The 16,332-nt window shown below is 36.8% G+C and overlaps 1 protein-coding gene across 2 annotated transcripts in view; it reads right to left on the reverse strand.

Annotated features, from left to right (window-relative positions):
- The window catches only part of ADAD1 (adenosine deaminase domain containing 1 (testis-specific)), a 44,864-nt gene extending 33,634 nt beyond the window's left edge, over nt 1-11,230 (reverse strand). For both annotated transcript variants that reach the window (XM_010860279.1, XM_010860278.1), the window contains exons 1-4: nt 11,059-11,230; nt 10,128-10,316; nt 7,054-7,221; nt 2,751-2,819 (exon numbers count right to left, since the gene is read on the reverse strand). In XM_010860279.1, the coding sequence (XP_010858581.1) occupies nt 2,751-2,819; nt 7,054-7,221; nt 10,128-10,316; nt 11,059-11,230 (598 nt within the window). The remainder of the gene's footprint in view (nt 1-2,750; nt 2,820-7,053; nt 7,222-10,127; nt 10,317-11,058) is intronic.
- Nucleotides 11,231-16,332: the final 5,102 nt, after the last annotated feature.

The raw sequence follows: 16,332 nt of genomic DNA on the forward strand, positions 1-16,332 counted from the left end.
GTCAAAGCTTTCTTAGCAAAAACAGGTAAAGTCACATCAAAAAGAGTTAAAGAACTTCATAAATAAAATCATAAAATGAAATTCTGAGGGAAAGAAGAATGAACTACTGGTTATATTCTTTTATCTAACCACAATGTGTGAAGGTATAAATTATTACAATTGCCTGCTAGCATATATTTCATTTAAATTTGCAAAAACCATTGTGCGGCATAAAAATTAGTTTTTGGTGTTAGTAAAAATGTATAGTGTATACTAAAAATATGAATGAGAAGTATTCAGCAACTTGGCTCTGCTTATCACCAAAATCTTATGATACAGGAGAAGCATACTCATTTAATGATATTTTAAAATGAAACCTTTTTTTCACTCCAACAGCAATATAAAAGGTGTATATTCAGAAGTCTTCCTCTCCAAATGCAACCTCTATTATCAAGATGGATATTTTGATGAACAAAAATATAAACAAATAAATAAAAATATATACTACTTTAAAAAATAAAAACTGGGCATGCTAAAATCCACTCTGCAACTGGTCTTGGGCATCATTCAGAGGTAGACATTAGTGCTACCCTCCTTCTTAATGGTTCCAAAGAATGAATATAATTTGCTTCATCACGTCCTATATGGTTAGGCTTCCCTTGTGGCTCAGCTGGTACAGAATCTGCCTGCAATGTGAGAGACCCAGGTTTGATCCCTGTGTGGGGATGAAACCCTGGAGAAGGGAAAGGCTACCCACTCCAGTATTCTGGCCTGGAGAATTCCACAGACTGTATAGTTCATGGGGTCGCAAAGAGTCGGACAAGACTCAATGACTTTCACTTTGACTATATAGTTAGCAATTATTTTGTGCAATGACACAGAACAGAAAAATACACTGCAATTAATACTGACAGAACAAGAATTATGTGTGTGGCAGGACAATGTTTCACTGCATATAAAAAGGTTGTACCTAAATATTATGAAGAACATTTAGAAGTTAACAACATACTGATAAAACTCTTGATCTTAACTGGCTGTTGAAGGAAATAATGAGTCCTGTGAATATAAACAAATCTTTGCTACTAAATGGATCTCTCATTAGCATGCATATGAATAAGGAGCAATACCATTTTTCCTATACATGTGTGCTGCTTGCTGAGGAAATAAAATGTTCTCACAAATCACTGGACGTGAAGGATGAGATAAAGCATTACATATATGATGTTAACACCATTTCCTTGATTTCCGGCTGCTAATTTCAAGTGATCCTTAGTATCATAAGGAACCTGAATCTATCTTTAGAACCAAAATATCATTATATTAAGTGAAGATACAGTCCAGTAAAAATACGGCAAAGTAGACAGGCTGTGAAAAAATGATACCTTCCAAAACTGGCCCAAAAGGAGCTGTTCAGGAGATTTTTATGTATCTCAAATCTGTTCTTCAAAGTGATAATATTCAACTCCTGTGTTTACACATAAGCATGAAGAATGATATTTGTCCCTCCTTTCCTAACAGAGAATTGTTAATTTTTAACTTTTTAACTCCTTACCTGAGCCTACCAAACCTGACTCTACTCATGTATTTTTGTAAACACATTGTTAACCACATACTCAGGGTACCAGTAATCTGTATTATCTGCCCATGATCAACCTAAGATTCTTTCTACTATTCATTAAAAATGTCCATTGAATGTGAAAAGACTAGAGCCCCTTTCAATATTAAGAGATCATTCCTGTTGAAATGATCACTCACTGTCCTTCTGTTCATCAATTCCTATGATCATTAGATCAAGTGACAATATTTGACTGAATATATTTAACTATTGGTTGATTTTGCCTTTTGAATGTGCCTATTTCCCCTGGTCTAGTACTTTTACTTGAAACAAGCACACAAATGTACACAGCCTTTTTCCTGTCTCAGAAAGACCATGGAAAACCAAGCCTGAAAGTGTTTTCAAATCCTAATCCTCAGACCTGGAAAGGACAAAGAAAGAAATGCCCTTCTTCATTTTAGATCTGCAAATACTCTAAATTTTAAAGTCTGAAGTGTTACTACTATGTAGGCAATGTAGAAATTAAGGATAATTTCCTGCCTTTCAGGAGATTAACAATCTAATGGTAAAAGTATACAACAATCACCATATAGTGTTGAATAGAATAAATACTACAATAAAATAATAGCAGTTACTATTTAGTGAGCATCTACTGTGGGCCAGGCACTGATCAAGATTTTGTACATGCATAAATTAATTAAACCTCACAATAACCCTATGAGGCAGTTATTATTGTAGCCAATTTACAGGTAGAGAAATTAAGGTGTACAGAGAGAAGTAAGTGGTTATAGGTCACACAACTAGTAACTTTAATTGCAGTTACAGTTTTCTTGAGCTTGAGTAACAACTAACATTAAAAGAAAGTGAACAGATTGAAATGACTATCCCAACCATCAAGCACCAGAAAGTCACTGGATTTCATTAATGACCAGGCCACCAAAGCACAGAATTTTCAAAAAAGCAGTTACATGATATTTATAAGTCATCTCTTCATAGGAAAAAAGCCACTTCTTCAATTGTTCCTCTCCAATTTTATTATTTGTCTAATTTTTAGCAGAGTATGGAAGGAAATACTCATCTTTGTAGAAGTGTGACAGGTTTGAATAATAAAATACTAATGCACATTTTCATACCTATGCATATTTTAATTGTATGCTGTTATAATTTTTAATTGGGTTAATCTTCTTTTAAAAATTATCATAAAGGACTTTCCTACCATAATGTACTTTTGAAACATATACTGGTTCAGGTGAAACAATAGGTTCTGCAGGGATAGGAGGAGGACCTGTAAATAAAACAAAATCATAAGGTAAAAATGAAACTTAAATGTTCAAAAGGGCAGGTATAATACTATTCTGTAATAAAACAACAATCCAAGAATGATTGTTTTTTCTATATACTTCTGCCAACTCTAGGCCATCAATTATCCATTAGCTCAGCCTTTCTAAATGTGTTTATTATACTGAAATCAATTATACAAACACCAAATTATACATTTCTGGTTCCCTATTCTTATGCTACTATATAGCTTGCTTTGTAACAGATTCAACATTCTGAAAATCGGTTAAAATTAAACCCTAGTTTAAATGCTTATGAACAATTTTACATTTACAGTAATACCAGGTAAAACATTTGTAAGATATTTGTATTTAATATTCTATCAAAAATTTAATTTAGTAAGTAAAAATTATCATTTTACCAGAGTATTTTGTAGGGGAATACTTCAAAGTTTTCTAAGTTATTTATTTAAATGAACTTGTTAAATGAGTAATTTAAAGACCTAAACATAATTCAGAAACAATTTCATTCTTTTGTGCCAGTAGCACAATAAAAATAATTGACATGAAAAAAAGTTTTCTAAGTTTTTTACCCAATTCTTTGCAATAGCTTTCTATTTGGTTCCAAATTAGGGAATCCAGGAAAAACAAGAAAAAAGCAGGACACTAAATCAAAGGGACAAAAAAGATCAGTAAAGTTTAAATGAAAAAAGTCCAGGAGCAAAGGTTCAACTAAAGTAGTTAGCATCTCTCAAGAATCATTCATAAAGACAAAGGCAGTAAACAGAACTGCTACTCTGTACCTCACTTTGAGTAAAATGAAAAACTGGTTGAAAACACAGAAATTAACAAAGAAGGATTGACAATGTCATCTTGGGGTTCACATTAGTTAAGTAAATGTTGACTATAGTTAGATATATACACTCTGAACTTTAGATAAGCAGAACTCTAAAAACTCAGAGGAAGACGGATTTTTTTCCCATCTGTTCAGTGGGTGAAATGAAAACTAAAGATATTAATCTTGTTTATCAAGCACAAATGCTTTCAATAAATAAGAAAATGTGACTGTACAAGTTGGTCTACATTTTGAAACACCATAAACAAACAGGGAAAATAATCTTGAAAAAGAAGAAGAAAGTTGAAGGACTCACACTTCATGATTTCAAAACTTAATACTAAAGTGACAGTAATCAAAACTGTGGTAATGTCATATAGACCAATGAAATAGAATAGAGAGTGCAAAAATAAATTTTTTAAAAGGCCTTGGAGGGAGGAGGGAGGAGGGTTCAGGATGGGGAGCACATGTATACCTGTGATGGATTCATTTTGATATTTGGCAAAACTAATACAATTATGTAAAGTTTAAAAATAAAAAAAAATAAATAAAAAATAAAAAAATAAAAGGGCTTCAAATAATCCTCAACAAGAGCACCACTACCATTCAATAGGGGAAATGACAGCTCAGTTCAGTTGCTCGGTTGTTTCTGACTCTGTGACCCCATGGACTGCAGCTGCCAGGCTTCCCTGTTCATCACCAACTCTCAGAGCTTGCTCAAACTCAGGTCCATCAAGTTGGTGATGCCATCCAACCATCTCATCCTCTGTCATCCCCTCCTCCTCCTGCCTTCAATCTTTCCCAGCATCAGGGTCTTTTCTAATAAGTCTAATGAGGGGAAAGAACAGTCTTTTCTAAAAATGATGCTGGAAAAACTAGATATTCACATGCAAATAAATGAAGTCAGATCCCTTAAATAACACTATTATACAAAAATTAACACAATATGGATCAAAGACTCAAACATCAGAGCTAAAACTATAAAATTCTTATAAGAAAACATGGGAAAAGCTTCATGACACCGGATCTGGCAATGATTTCTTGGACATGATGTCAAAGGCACAGGAAACAAACAAAAAAAACTGACAAACTGGACTTTTTCAAAACTCAATGGACATGGGTTTGGGTAGACTCCGGGAGCTGGTGATGGACAGGGAGGTCTAGTGTGCTGTGGGTCGTAAAGACTGGGACATGACTGAGTGACTGAACTGAACTGAAAGAAAGTTTAGTCATAATTAATGCATTTCTGTCATTCTTTGAGAAAACAATGTTCAATATTAAAATGCTATCACGGAGACGGGAAAATGCTACTTTAATGTTCACAAAAAAGGAAAATATAAATGTTTAGAAACTAAAAATTATAGCCAAAGGGCAGAAGATTTGCTAGCCCTAGATAAACGTTTTGAAAACTTTTAGGGAAATGCATTTTTCATGATTCAATTGTAAATATCCTTTTCTAGTAATTTAGAAATTGGGAAATTCTGTAGATATGTTTTAACTTGATTTCAACAAAGTATTTTAATTCTTTGAGGGTATAAGTTGGGTCTTATTTGAGTCTAGATTCCCAGTGTTTATCACAGCCCCTGGAACACGCACGCATGTGTGCATGCTCAGTCATGTCCTCTTTGCAACCCCATATGGGCTGTAGCCCACCAGGCTCCTTTGCCCATGGAATTTTCCAGGCAAGAATACTGGAGTGGGTCGCCATTTCCTCCTTCAGGGAATCCTCCTGATCCAGGGATCAAATTCACATTTCCTGCATCTTGTGTATTGGCAGGTGGCTCCTGGGAAAACTGTCTGAAACATAGCAGATCTTCAAACCACAGATTTAGTGATTTGAATGTATGCAATGGTTGGAAAGAAACAGGGAAAATATTTCTGGGCACATACCTAAGTGTGTTGATAGCTTATAAAAAATTATATAGAGAGATTTTTCCATTAATAAACTGCCAATATATGTAAGACAGCAAAATCCCGTCTAGTCCTAAAAAATTAATAAATCTGAAATACAGGGAGCAGAAATATGAAAATTAACAAAATACTTCCTGAGTAGTTATTTAATCCAAACTATGACAAACTATTTTTAAAATAATGAAATATACACATCAAATTTGAGACGTGGCAAAATAGATCACTTTTAATTATTAAATAATGGTTTTACTTAAACAGAAAAATTAAAATATATGAAATACAGATTGTACTTTAAGAACAAAATGACCTTAAGGGAAGTATTACAAAAGATATACTACAATTAACAAGTTATAAACAAAAAAAAAGTCCAGTCATAAAACAAAGTGATAATTTGAATTTAAAAATAGTCAACTGTCACTGTTTAAATCAAATTTAAGTGTTTTTCTTTATTGAAGTTGCCTCATTTATAGGGAAAACAAAATGTAATCTAAATGAACTCAAAACCAAAATGAATAAATTAAAAAAAATCAAAATGAATGAATACTGAAAAAAACTGTTACTGTTTACTATGCTAACACATATATTCCTCAAATTGATTAATAACCTCTGTTAATTGATTATGTTACTCTTCACCAAGCACTGGTTAAAGGCTTTGCATGCGTTATTTATTGAATTCTAAAATGACAGATATAGGAAGTATCTATCTTTGTCTCCATTTTTGAAATGATGAAACTAAGGCTTAGAAGGCAAACAGCTTATCTGTCCAGGGACAATACTCAAGACAGAGCAATCTATTTCTGGAGTTTACACTCTCAATCTACTTGCTGTGTTACCTTGCTGCTGCTGCTGCTAAGTCGCTTCAGACTGACTCTGTGCAACCCCACAGACGGCAGCCCACCAGGCTCCCCCGTCCCTGGGATTCTCCAGGCAAGAACACTGGAGTGGGTTGCCACTTCCTTCTCCAATGCATGAAAGTGAGAAGTGAAAGTGAAGTCGCTCAGTCCCGTCCGACTCTTAGTGACCCAATGGACTGGAGCCTACCAGGCTTCCCTGTCCATGGGATTTTCCAGGCAAGAGTACTGGAGTGGGGTGCCACTGCCTTAGGCCCTTATTTTCGCAAGCAATCCTACCATTATCAAATTTAACACAAGCAAATATCACAAAAATTGCATAAAAATCTGTCCATGTTAAATGCATAGTTTAGGAGCATAACAAGAATCCAATAAATTAAAGAAAAAACTAAGTTTCAGTACTCAAACCCATAACAAAGTTACTAGACAGTTCAGCAACATGTTTATATCTTTGGTGCTAAAATATATAAGAGTATTTTAACTACTATCAAATAACTCAGCAATCAGCAAAAGAAGGAAATAATTCAAATTCTGCTACCTCTATCGTGCAGTTGGCAAGTAACTTCATTATTGTAAATCTTTCAGATGACTCTTTCTGGAAAATTAAGCATTTTACAACACTACTTTATACTAAAAAATATTTACCTGATGTTTCTGAAATTCTTGGTTCAGGTTCATTCAGCTGTAGAAGCTCATCAAGAGCTAATTTTGCTGCATTGGATCTAGACTCCTTTTTGTTTTGTCCCAGTCCAGTCTTGTATTGAATACCATCCACCACAGCACAGAAAGCAAAATATGGTCCCATAACATTACCTTGAAAAGTAACTCAGAGTAAGTTGTAATACTTCACAGAATGATCTTACAAAAGATGTCTGTTACATAGGAAAACATTCCAGTACAACTTCATAAAACAATCTCAGCTTGACAGTTTTTCTGTAGGGCCAATACAGGTTTTAAGTATAGCTGAGTGGACCCCTCAACTTGTTCTGAGGAAAACTTCAAGCAGCTAGTGTGGCTTCAGATTCAGCATCAACAATAGGGCCAACTTTAGAGTACATGTCACACACAGAGTGACAGTGTCTTGTATAATGCCTGGCAGTGGTAGGCATTCAAATGTCTATCTAATGATCAATGAAAGGGAAAATGTGGAGCATCTGGCAACACGTCTCCTTTCAAACCTCAGTACCGATGAAGTTGAATTTTTCCTGTCCTCTGAGTGCCCTGATACTCTTAAAAGCTCCAGAACAGAAGGAATTCCTTTGAAGAAATCCTATGTTTAGAACAGTCTTATGGACTCTGTGGGAGAGGGAGAGGGTGGGAAGATTTGGGAGAGTGGCATTGAAACATGTAAAATATCATGTAGGAAACGAGTTGCCAGTCCAGGTTCGATGCACGACACTAGATGCTTGGGGCTGGTGCACTGGGATGGCCCAGAGGGATGGTATGGGGAGGGAGGAGGGAGGAGGGTTCGGGATGGGGAACACATGTATGCCTGTGGCGGATTCATTTTGATATTTGGCAAAACTAATACAATTATGTAAAGTTTAAAAATAAAATAAAATTAGAAAAAAAAACACTTAAATTTTGCTATTGTGAGTACAAAAGCAAATTAATAATGTTTTTAATATTCATGCTGAATTCAAAATAGGAAATTATCCTCATAAACTTCCACTGAGTTTAAAAGAACTAAAATAACTGTTGTATTAGTTGTTTTCACTTATCTTTTATTTTAATAACATGTTTATCTTTCCTACTTCTTAATTTAAATAATGGAATGAAATGTTCTTCAGTAAAAAAAAAAAAAAAAAAGAAATCCTATGTTTCTATCAGAGTCACAGAAACAATCCAAATCCATCACAGCTTTAGGGTGCATAGTGGGGATTTACATGGGAAACCAAAACAAACAATAATAAAAAAGATATTCTAAAGAACGAAACTGTTCAATCATCCAAAATTCCCAGAAAAAGTATCTTTACACAATTACATTTACCTAGTTTTCATATTTTCCTGATGAAAAATAAAATGGAATCCTCTCCTAATTTTACTTTTTGGTATTCAGACTATAGCCTTCCTAATAGTGTTAGTTGCTCAGTCATATCTGACTCTTTGTGACCCCATGGTCTGCACCAAGCAAGGCTCCTCTGTCCATGAAATTCTGTAGACAAGGATACTGGAGTGGGTTGCCATGCCCTTCTCCAGGCAATCTTCCCAACCCAGGGATCAAACCGGGTCTCCTGCCTTGCAGGCAGATTCTTTACAGTCTGAGCCACCAGGGAAGTATAGGAGGCCTTTAAGAAACTTAAGTCTTTACTTTGGTTACAAATGGCTAGGTACACTGTCACTCCACATAAGCCTCTTTATTATTATTTTCTCACATACTCCAATAACTGCTAGGTTTTTAAAATGTACAACAAGATTTTATAAGCAACTCCAGACTGGATCAGGGTAAACTGCTTTCCTCCCAACATCTATGATCTCAGTTTCCCAAATTTCTTCCTTCATGATCACCTGAGTTCCAATCCAAATTGAGTAAACCTGGGACTCATATTTTTAACAAGTGGCCCAGATGATTCTTATGTTTGAGATACTATGCATCAAATTTGTTAATAAGTATCCTGTATCAGAGAGATGAGACTTTAAGCTTCATCTTGTTTCTGCCCCAGGTTCTTAAACTTTACCGTCATCTAAATCCACACTACCTAGCTGGTTTAAAAATACTGATACTGTGTTTTTTCTATCAAATCTATAGAATTAGGTAATTCGACACTACTATGCACATGAAATGAACACTATGAACAATCACTTGGGTTGTGTTTTTGAGTTTTGCTTAGTTCAATTAAGAGTTGACCAACAGAATGGCAGAAAGCTAACTAATTACAGAAAAATTCAGTCTATAGTATTGAACACATCCAGTTATCCAACCTACAGTGACAGGACTAGGAAAACTCTACCTTTTTTTTGTCACCTGTTAATGTACTGCTGTTTCACCCAAATCAATGACTAGAAATTTGGCTTCACTATGACAATCTACTACATATAGTAGCTCTAAGATCCCTATTGTTAACAGTATCAGTAACAGAAAATTAAAGAAAGGAAACTACTTGATAATGTGTGTGTGTGTACACACACATATGCACACATATGAAGATTTTTAAAGATTGTGCTCCTTTGCTTCACATGCTTTTAGCCTATCAATGCCTCTTAAGAGCAGGGGGCAGTTTAAGAGAGAACAGAGAAATTAAGTCACAGGCAAGTCTTCACAGAGAGACTGAGTCACCTAAGTGCTATTTTCCCTTCTAACTTTTATATTTCAGAAGCCAAATTTGACTGTAATTCTTGTCAGGCACCATCATCACAGAATACTCATAAAAATAATCAGTCCAAATATTTAACATCCCTACAAAAGCATGTTTATGCTATAAGGAGTACCTAGTTACACTTGAAAATAATCTACATGGCTGATGAGATTTCCGTTTAGCCATACACAAAAAATTAAAATTCAGTGATTGTAAAATTTTTGTATGAGTAAATTTAGAGTTTCAAAATGCTAAAATATGAATATAAACATTTATGAAGTATCCTTGTCAAAACATACTAGTAATTATCCAACTCCGACCTTAGGTGAATAAAGAAAATTAATTTAGTGCCACATATATACTCTCCTTTTAATAGGAAAATATTTTCTATATTGTAACAACCAGATACAACTTTTTACTTGCCTGTTGTCACTGTTTCCTTCAGGTCAAGCTGAACCCGCTGCATTTGTGCAAACTGGTGCAAGGCTGATACAGGATTTATCTCTCCACGTTTGTATTTCATTATAAATTCTTTAGGTATTTTTTTCGGTGGAAGGACAGGATTTGAAATAGATGAAAGACCTTTGGAAAGCAATGGTTCTGGAAAATTACCTAAAAATAAATGTTTATGCTTGTCAATTTGGTTAAATTAAATAGAGTAATAAGACAAGCAAAAGCACTAAACCCTTCCCTAAAATGGAAGACAATTCTACACACACAGTCACATGTGTTTTTCATCAAAAATGTTTCTACTACTAAAGAAGTTTAACCTGTTATGTATATACCTTCTGAAGTACTAAGGCTATTGTGCAAAGTGCTGTTATTGTCAAAGTATAAAGTGATATCAAAGAATCATAGGATTTCAGTGATGTCAAGGTCTTCAGAGGCTAAGTCATTTTTACACATGAGGTCACTGAGGCCTAGAATGTAGTTAGATTTGGTACCAGAACCTAGAGTCTGCTTTCGATTCACTATTTTTACCTTTTAAGTTGAATTCAACTGAATTTTTACTGTGTGTGTCCTGGCTTTACACTTAACACTACAGTGATATGTGGAATATAACCCCTTATAAATCCAGTTTTTTCCTGAAAGGCATAAACACAGACTCACTTCAAAAAGGCAAGACACATTGGAAGTGGTCTTGTGCTCAAGTGGTAAAGAACAATTAAGTGAACAGCCAGGGGAAGCATTTCTACTGGGCTGGGAGTAAAATCCAAGTTTCAGTTGGGACATGGCCACAGGTAAATGGATATATATTCTGGAAACAGTGAAACCAGAAGCTCATCAAAACTGACTGGACATCCCAGAATCTTATAGAACTTAGGCATTATTACAAATGTAAAAGAGTTTGTACCCGTCACTTGAGTAACCTTGGATGCCATGTTTGACAGGCTGTAACTTTCCGAGGAATATCCTGTGGGTGTAGTTACCGTCTGGGCTGATGGCTGAACTGGCAAGTTCTTTTTCAGCATCTGGGCAAAGCTAGGGACCCGAGAACTCTGAAACCAGTCATTGTTTCCAGACATTTTCTCACCTACAAATTGTTAAGAAAATTAGCAGAAAATTTAAAAAGTACTATGTAAACTAAAAAACTTACTCTGAAATAAAAACAACCACATTCCAATACATTCCCATACATGGCCTGTATACACACACACACACACACTCCCATGACAAGCACTCCCATGATGTCATGACTGCTTTGTGACCAGTTTTATGGTGACAGAACTGTCTCCCAAACCCCTCCCCAAAGCACTTCTACAAGGAGGAAAGGAGGGACGACGTGGTTTTTGGTGAAAAGCCTTTCTCAGGGGTCAGGGGGAAAAAAAAAAAAGGAAAAGAAAACAAAAATTTGAGACCCCTCCAGTGGCCACCCGGTTGGCGGCCTCCTGAGCCCCAGCCTAACTCCCACCCACCAGTATTGTCCTTCTTGCCCGGCTGGCCGGACTCCGCTGGCGGGCTACTCTGACCGAGCCGCAGGCCAGGTCGCAGGCCGGGGGCTCGCCGGCCGGCCGCCGACGACGCCGTTGCTTCTTTCTCCCGGCCTCAACCTCTCACTTCAGACGGCTTGGCCCGAGAGCCACGCGGCCAGAAGGGCGTCTTTCAAAAGCCTCCTCGTGGAGTCACCACAGGACCGGGCGGACGCCCCACGCAGGCCTCATCCAATCACCAACCGTCCTTTCGGCCCGCGCTTCCGCCCCCGCGCCTGAGCCAGCGCGTGCCTGCCGAGCTCCAAGGCTTGCGATGCCAAGTGACGCAATGATGTTGGGCGTCGCGCATTGCGCATGTTCAAGGCCTCGAGGTACTACAGGTTTTCCGTATGTAGGTAGCTGGGCCCATTGGCCTCTTTGTCTGCTGGGAAAGGCAGATAAGATCACACAGTTCAGCCCCTTCACTCTCCTGCCTGATGCCCTCCACGCACACCTGCCTGGTACTCCTTCCATCCCGACATAGCACTGGAATAATGCCTCCTTATCTATTATAGGGATCTTCCCTGGTGGCTCAGCCGTAAAGAACCCACCTGCAATGCTGGAGACGCCGGTTTGATCCCTGGGTTGGGAAGATGCCCTGGAGAAGGAAATGGCGGCGCACACCAGTATTCTTGCAGAGAAAATCCCGAGGAGTGAGGAGCCTGGTGGGCTACAGTCGATAGGGCTGCAAAGAATCGGACAAGACTGAGCACTCCTATCTATTATAGGATCCCTGAAGGCAGTTCTAGGGTACCTATGTGTGGGTAGTTTCAGGAGACCCTTTGCTTTGTCCACAGTTATACTCTCAGAAGGTACCTGTGGACAAGGTTTGGCCTTATGGTGTGTGTGTTGTTTACAGAAAAAAGCCTCCCTGGACTCTTGGGGAAGCCTCACGTGGAGCCAAATAAGCAACAGTTTCGAAAACTGGTTGGGGCTTGAGAAGCTAATGACTGATACATGCATGACACACACAAAGTGAGTGTCCCCAGTTCTTTGCTCTTGGGAAAGATGAAGAAGGTGCTAATGGAGGTGTTGCTGATAGATCATTGAAAATATTTTAAATAGTATTTTACAAGTATTTCAACAGATCTTGGCAAGTAACCCACAAGGACTTCAAGGGATTGAGGGAGATTGCTACAACAAAATTTAAATGCTCCTCTACTTTTTTATCTGGGAAAGGTTTCTCAAGGGTTAAATCACTTAAAAAGAAAAATAACAGAATTGATGGTATTCTGTATCATTATAGCAAGAAGTAATTTCCATCCACAAATACATGGGCTAATTGGGAGAAAAAATAGCCTCATATCTCTCATTAAGTAATTCATTTTCAATAGAAGCAGCATATTTTTCTTTAGAGATTATCAGATGTGTTGACTCTGATGCTTTGATCAAGTGCTCATTAATAATTTTAATGATAACTCAGTTTAGATTTTTTTCTTAACATTGACAAACTTTTGCCTACAGGAGTTAAAAAATTAAAATGTTGCCAAGAAGTGTGGTCAGGATGGTGATCAAAGCTTAAAAGTACAAAAATAGATTTTAATTAGGACCAAATTTGATTAGGGACATGGAATGGAAATAGAAGCTGAAAAAGTAAAAGGAATGTTGAAAAATTACTCTTAAAGATACAGCATATATAAATGTTTTATTTTGAAATAATTTTAGATTTACAGAATTGTAAAGATAGAGTGCCTCTATATTCTTGCATCCATTTCCCCTAGTGTTATCATCTTACATAGTGTAGTATATTTATCAAAACTTAAGAAGTTAACATTGGTACAGTACTACTATTAACTGTACTGTATACTTTATTTGGATTTCACCAGGATTTTAACTAAAGTCCAGATTCAATCCAGGATACCATGCCATCACATCTCCTTAGTCTTCTGCGGTCTGAAATAGTTTTTCAGTCTTCACTTGTTTTTCATGATTTGATGCTTTGATCCTTTTTCATGATTTTGATATTTTGTGGAATGGGCCTTAGTTTACATTTGCTGATGTTTTCTCTTGGTTAGACTAGAATTAAGGATATTTGGTAAGATGGAGGTGAAGTGCACATCTTGTGGCATATCAAACAGTACATGATATCAGCAACTATTAGTGGTGATGTTATCTTGATGACTTGGCTAAGGTTGTGTCTGTCTGGTGTCTCCACTATGAAGTTACTATTTTCCCTTTTCTATACTCTGTTAGAAGGCAGCAAAGACATGAGGGGAGAGAAATAGAGATCCACCTTCTGGAGAGAGGAGTACCACAGAGTTTGTGGTGTGCTCTGCTAAGTTGCTTCAGTCATTTCTGACTCTTTGCGACCCCATGGACCATATCCAGCCAGGTTCCTCTATCCATGGGATTCTCCAGGCAAGAATACTGGAACGGGCTGCCATGACCTTCTCCAGGAGATCTTCCTGACCCAGGGATCGAACTTGCATCTCTTATATTTCCTACATTGGCAGGCAGGTTCTTTACTACTAGTGCCACCTGGGAAGCCCCAGAGTTTGTGGACATATGTTAAAACCAACATATTAATAAATAATTTGAGGAAGATAATTTGAGGATATGGAAATATCCTGTTTTGCCCTAGAGTGTGATTCACTAATTTTTACTTTGCCTGAGGCAGTTTTTACTGTGGTATTCTTTTTTAAAATGTTTTGAGAGTTAAATTTCTTCTTTTTTATTAAAATATAATTAACACATTGGAGAAGGAAATGGCAACCCACACCAGTATTCTTGCCTGAAGAATCCCATGGACAGAGAAGCCTGGAGGGCTACAGTCCATGGAGTCATAAAAAGTCAGACACGACTGAGTGACTAACACACACAGTTAACACATAACATTAGTTTCATGTGTAAAACATATGTTTTGGTATATGTACATACTGCAGAATGGTCACCACAAGTCTAGTTAACATCACCACATACAGTTATAAATATTTTTTCTTGTGATAAGAACTTTTAAGATCTACTGGGCTTCCTGGTGGCTCAGACGGTAAAGAATCTGCCTGCCATGCAGGAGACCTGGGTTTGATCCCTGAGTTAGGAAGCTCCCCTGGAGAAGGGCATGACAACCCACTCTAGTGTTCTTGCCTAGAGAATTCCATGAACAGAGAAGTCTGGCGAACGAGTCTATGGGGTTTCAAAGAGTCAGACATGACTGAGTGACTAACACACACACACATCGTAGCAAATACTGTGTGTGACATGCCCAGAACTTATTTATTTTATAACGAGAAGTTTGTACCTTTTGACATGCCCACCCCTTGCCTCTGGCAACCACCAGTTTGTTCTTTGTATTTATGACCTCATTTTTTAAAAATTCCATATGTAGGTGAGATTATACAGTGTTTATATTTCTCTGTCTTATTTCACTTAGCATAAAACCCTCAAGGTCAATCCATGTTGTCACAAATGATAGCATTTTCTTCTTTCTATGGGTGAATAATATTCACTTGTATGTATATATATCACACCTTTATTCAATCCTCCATTAAGGGACATTTAGGTTGTTCCATGCCTTGGCTATGGTAAATAATGCTGCAGTAAACATGAGGGTGCAGATATCTTTTCCAGTTATTGGTTTTATTTCCTTGAGATAAATAACCAGTGGTGGAAATGCTGGATCATATCATAGTTCTATATTTAATTTTTTGTGAACTTCCATACTGTTATCCATCGCCACTGAATGGATTTATATTCCCACCAACGGTGTATGAGAGTTCCCTTTTTCTTCACATCCTCACTGACACTTGTTATTGTCTTTTAGATAATAACCGTCCTATCAGATGTTAATTAGTATCTTACTGTGTTTTGATTTGCATTGATTTCCTTGATAATTAGTGATGTTGAGCACCTTTTCATGTACCTTTTGGCCATATGTATACCTTCTTTGGAAAAAAATATGTATTCAGATCTCTCCGTTTTTAAAATCAGATTAGGTTTTTGTTATTGACTTTTATGAGCTTTTTTATATATTTTGGATATTAACCCTTATAGATATACGATTTAAAATTTTTTCTTCATTCCAGGGGTTGCTTTTTCATTTTGTTAATGGCTTCCTTTCCTATGTAGAAACTTTTTAATATGACTTGTTTATTGTAGTCTGACTTGTTTATTTTCACCTTTTACATATGTTTCTATTAGGAGTTTTATGCTTTCGTCTTATGTTCAAGTCTTTAATCCATTTTGAGTTTATTTTTGTGTATGGTGTGAGATAGTCATGTTGTTTCATTTTTTTGGATGGGCCATCCAGTTTTATTGGAAAGACTAATCACACAATTGCACTCATCTCCCACGCTAGTAAAGTAATGCTCAAAATTCTCCAGGCCAGGCTTTAGCAATACGTGAACCATGAACTTCCACATGTTCAAGCTGGTTTTAGAAAAGGCAGAGGAACCAGAGATCAAATTGCCAACATCCACTGGATCATGGAAAAAGCAAGAGAGTTCCAGAAAAACATCTATTTCTACTTTGTTGACTATGCGAAAGCCTTTGACTGTGTGGATCACAATAAACTGTGGAAAATTCTGAAAGAGATAGGAATACCAGACCACCTGACCTGCCTCTTGAGAAACCTATATGCAGGTCAGGAAGCAACAGTTAGAACTGGACATGGAACAACAGACTGGTTCCAAACAGGAAAAGGAGTACATCAAGGCTATATA

The sequence above is a fragment of the Bison bison genome, unplaced genomic scaffold, assembly GCF_000754665.1.
Source record: "Bison bison bison isolate TAMUID 2011002044 unplaced genomic scaffold, Bison_UMD1.0 scf7180017864465, whole genome shotgun sequence".
Classification (NCBI taxonomy): domain Eukaryota; kingdom Metazoa; phylum Chordata; class Mammalia; order Artiodactyla; family Bovidae; genus Bison; species Bison bison.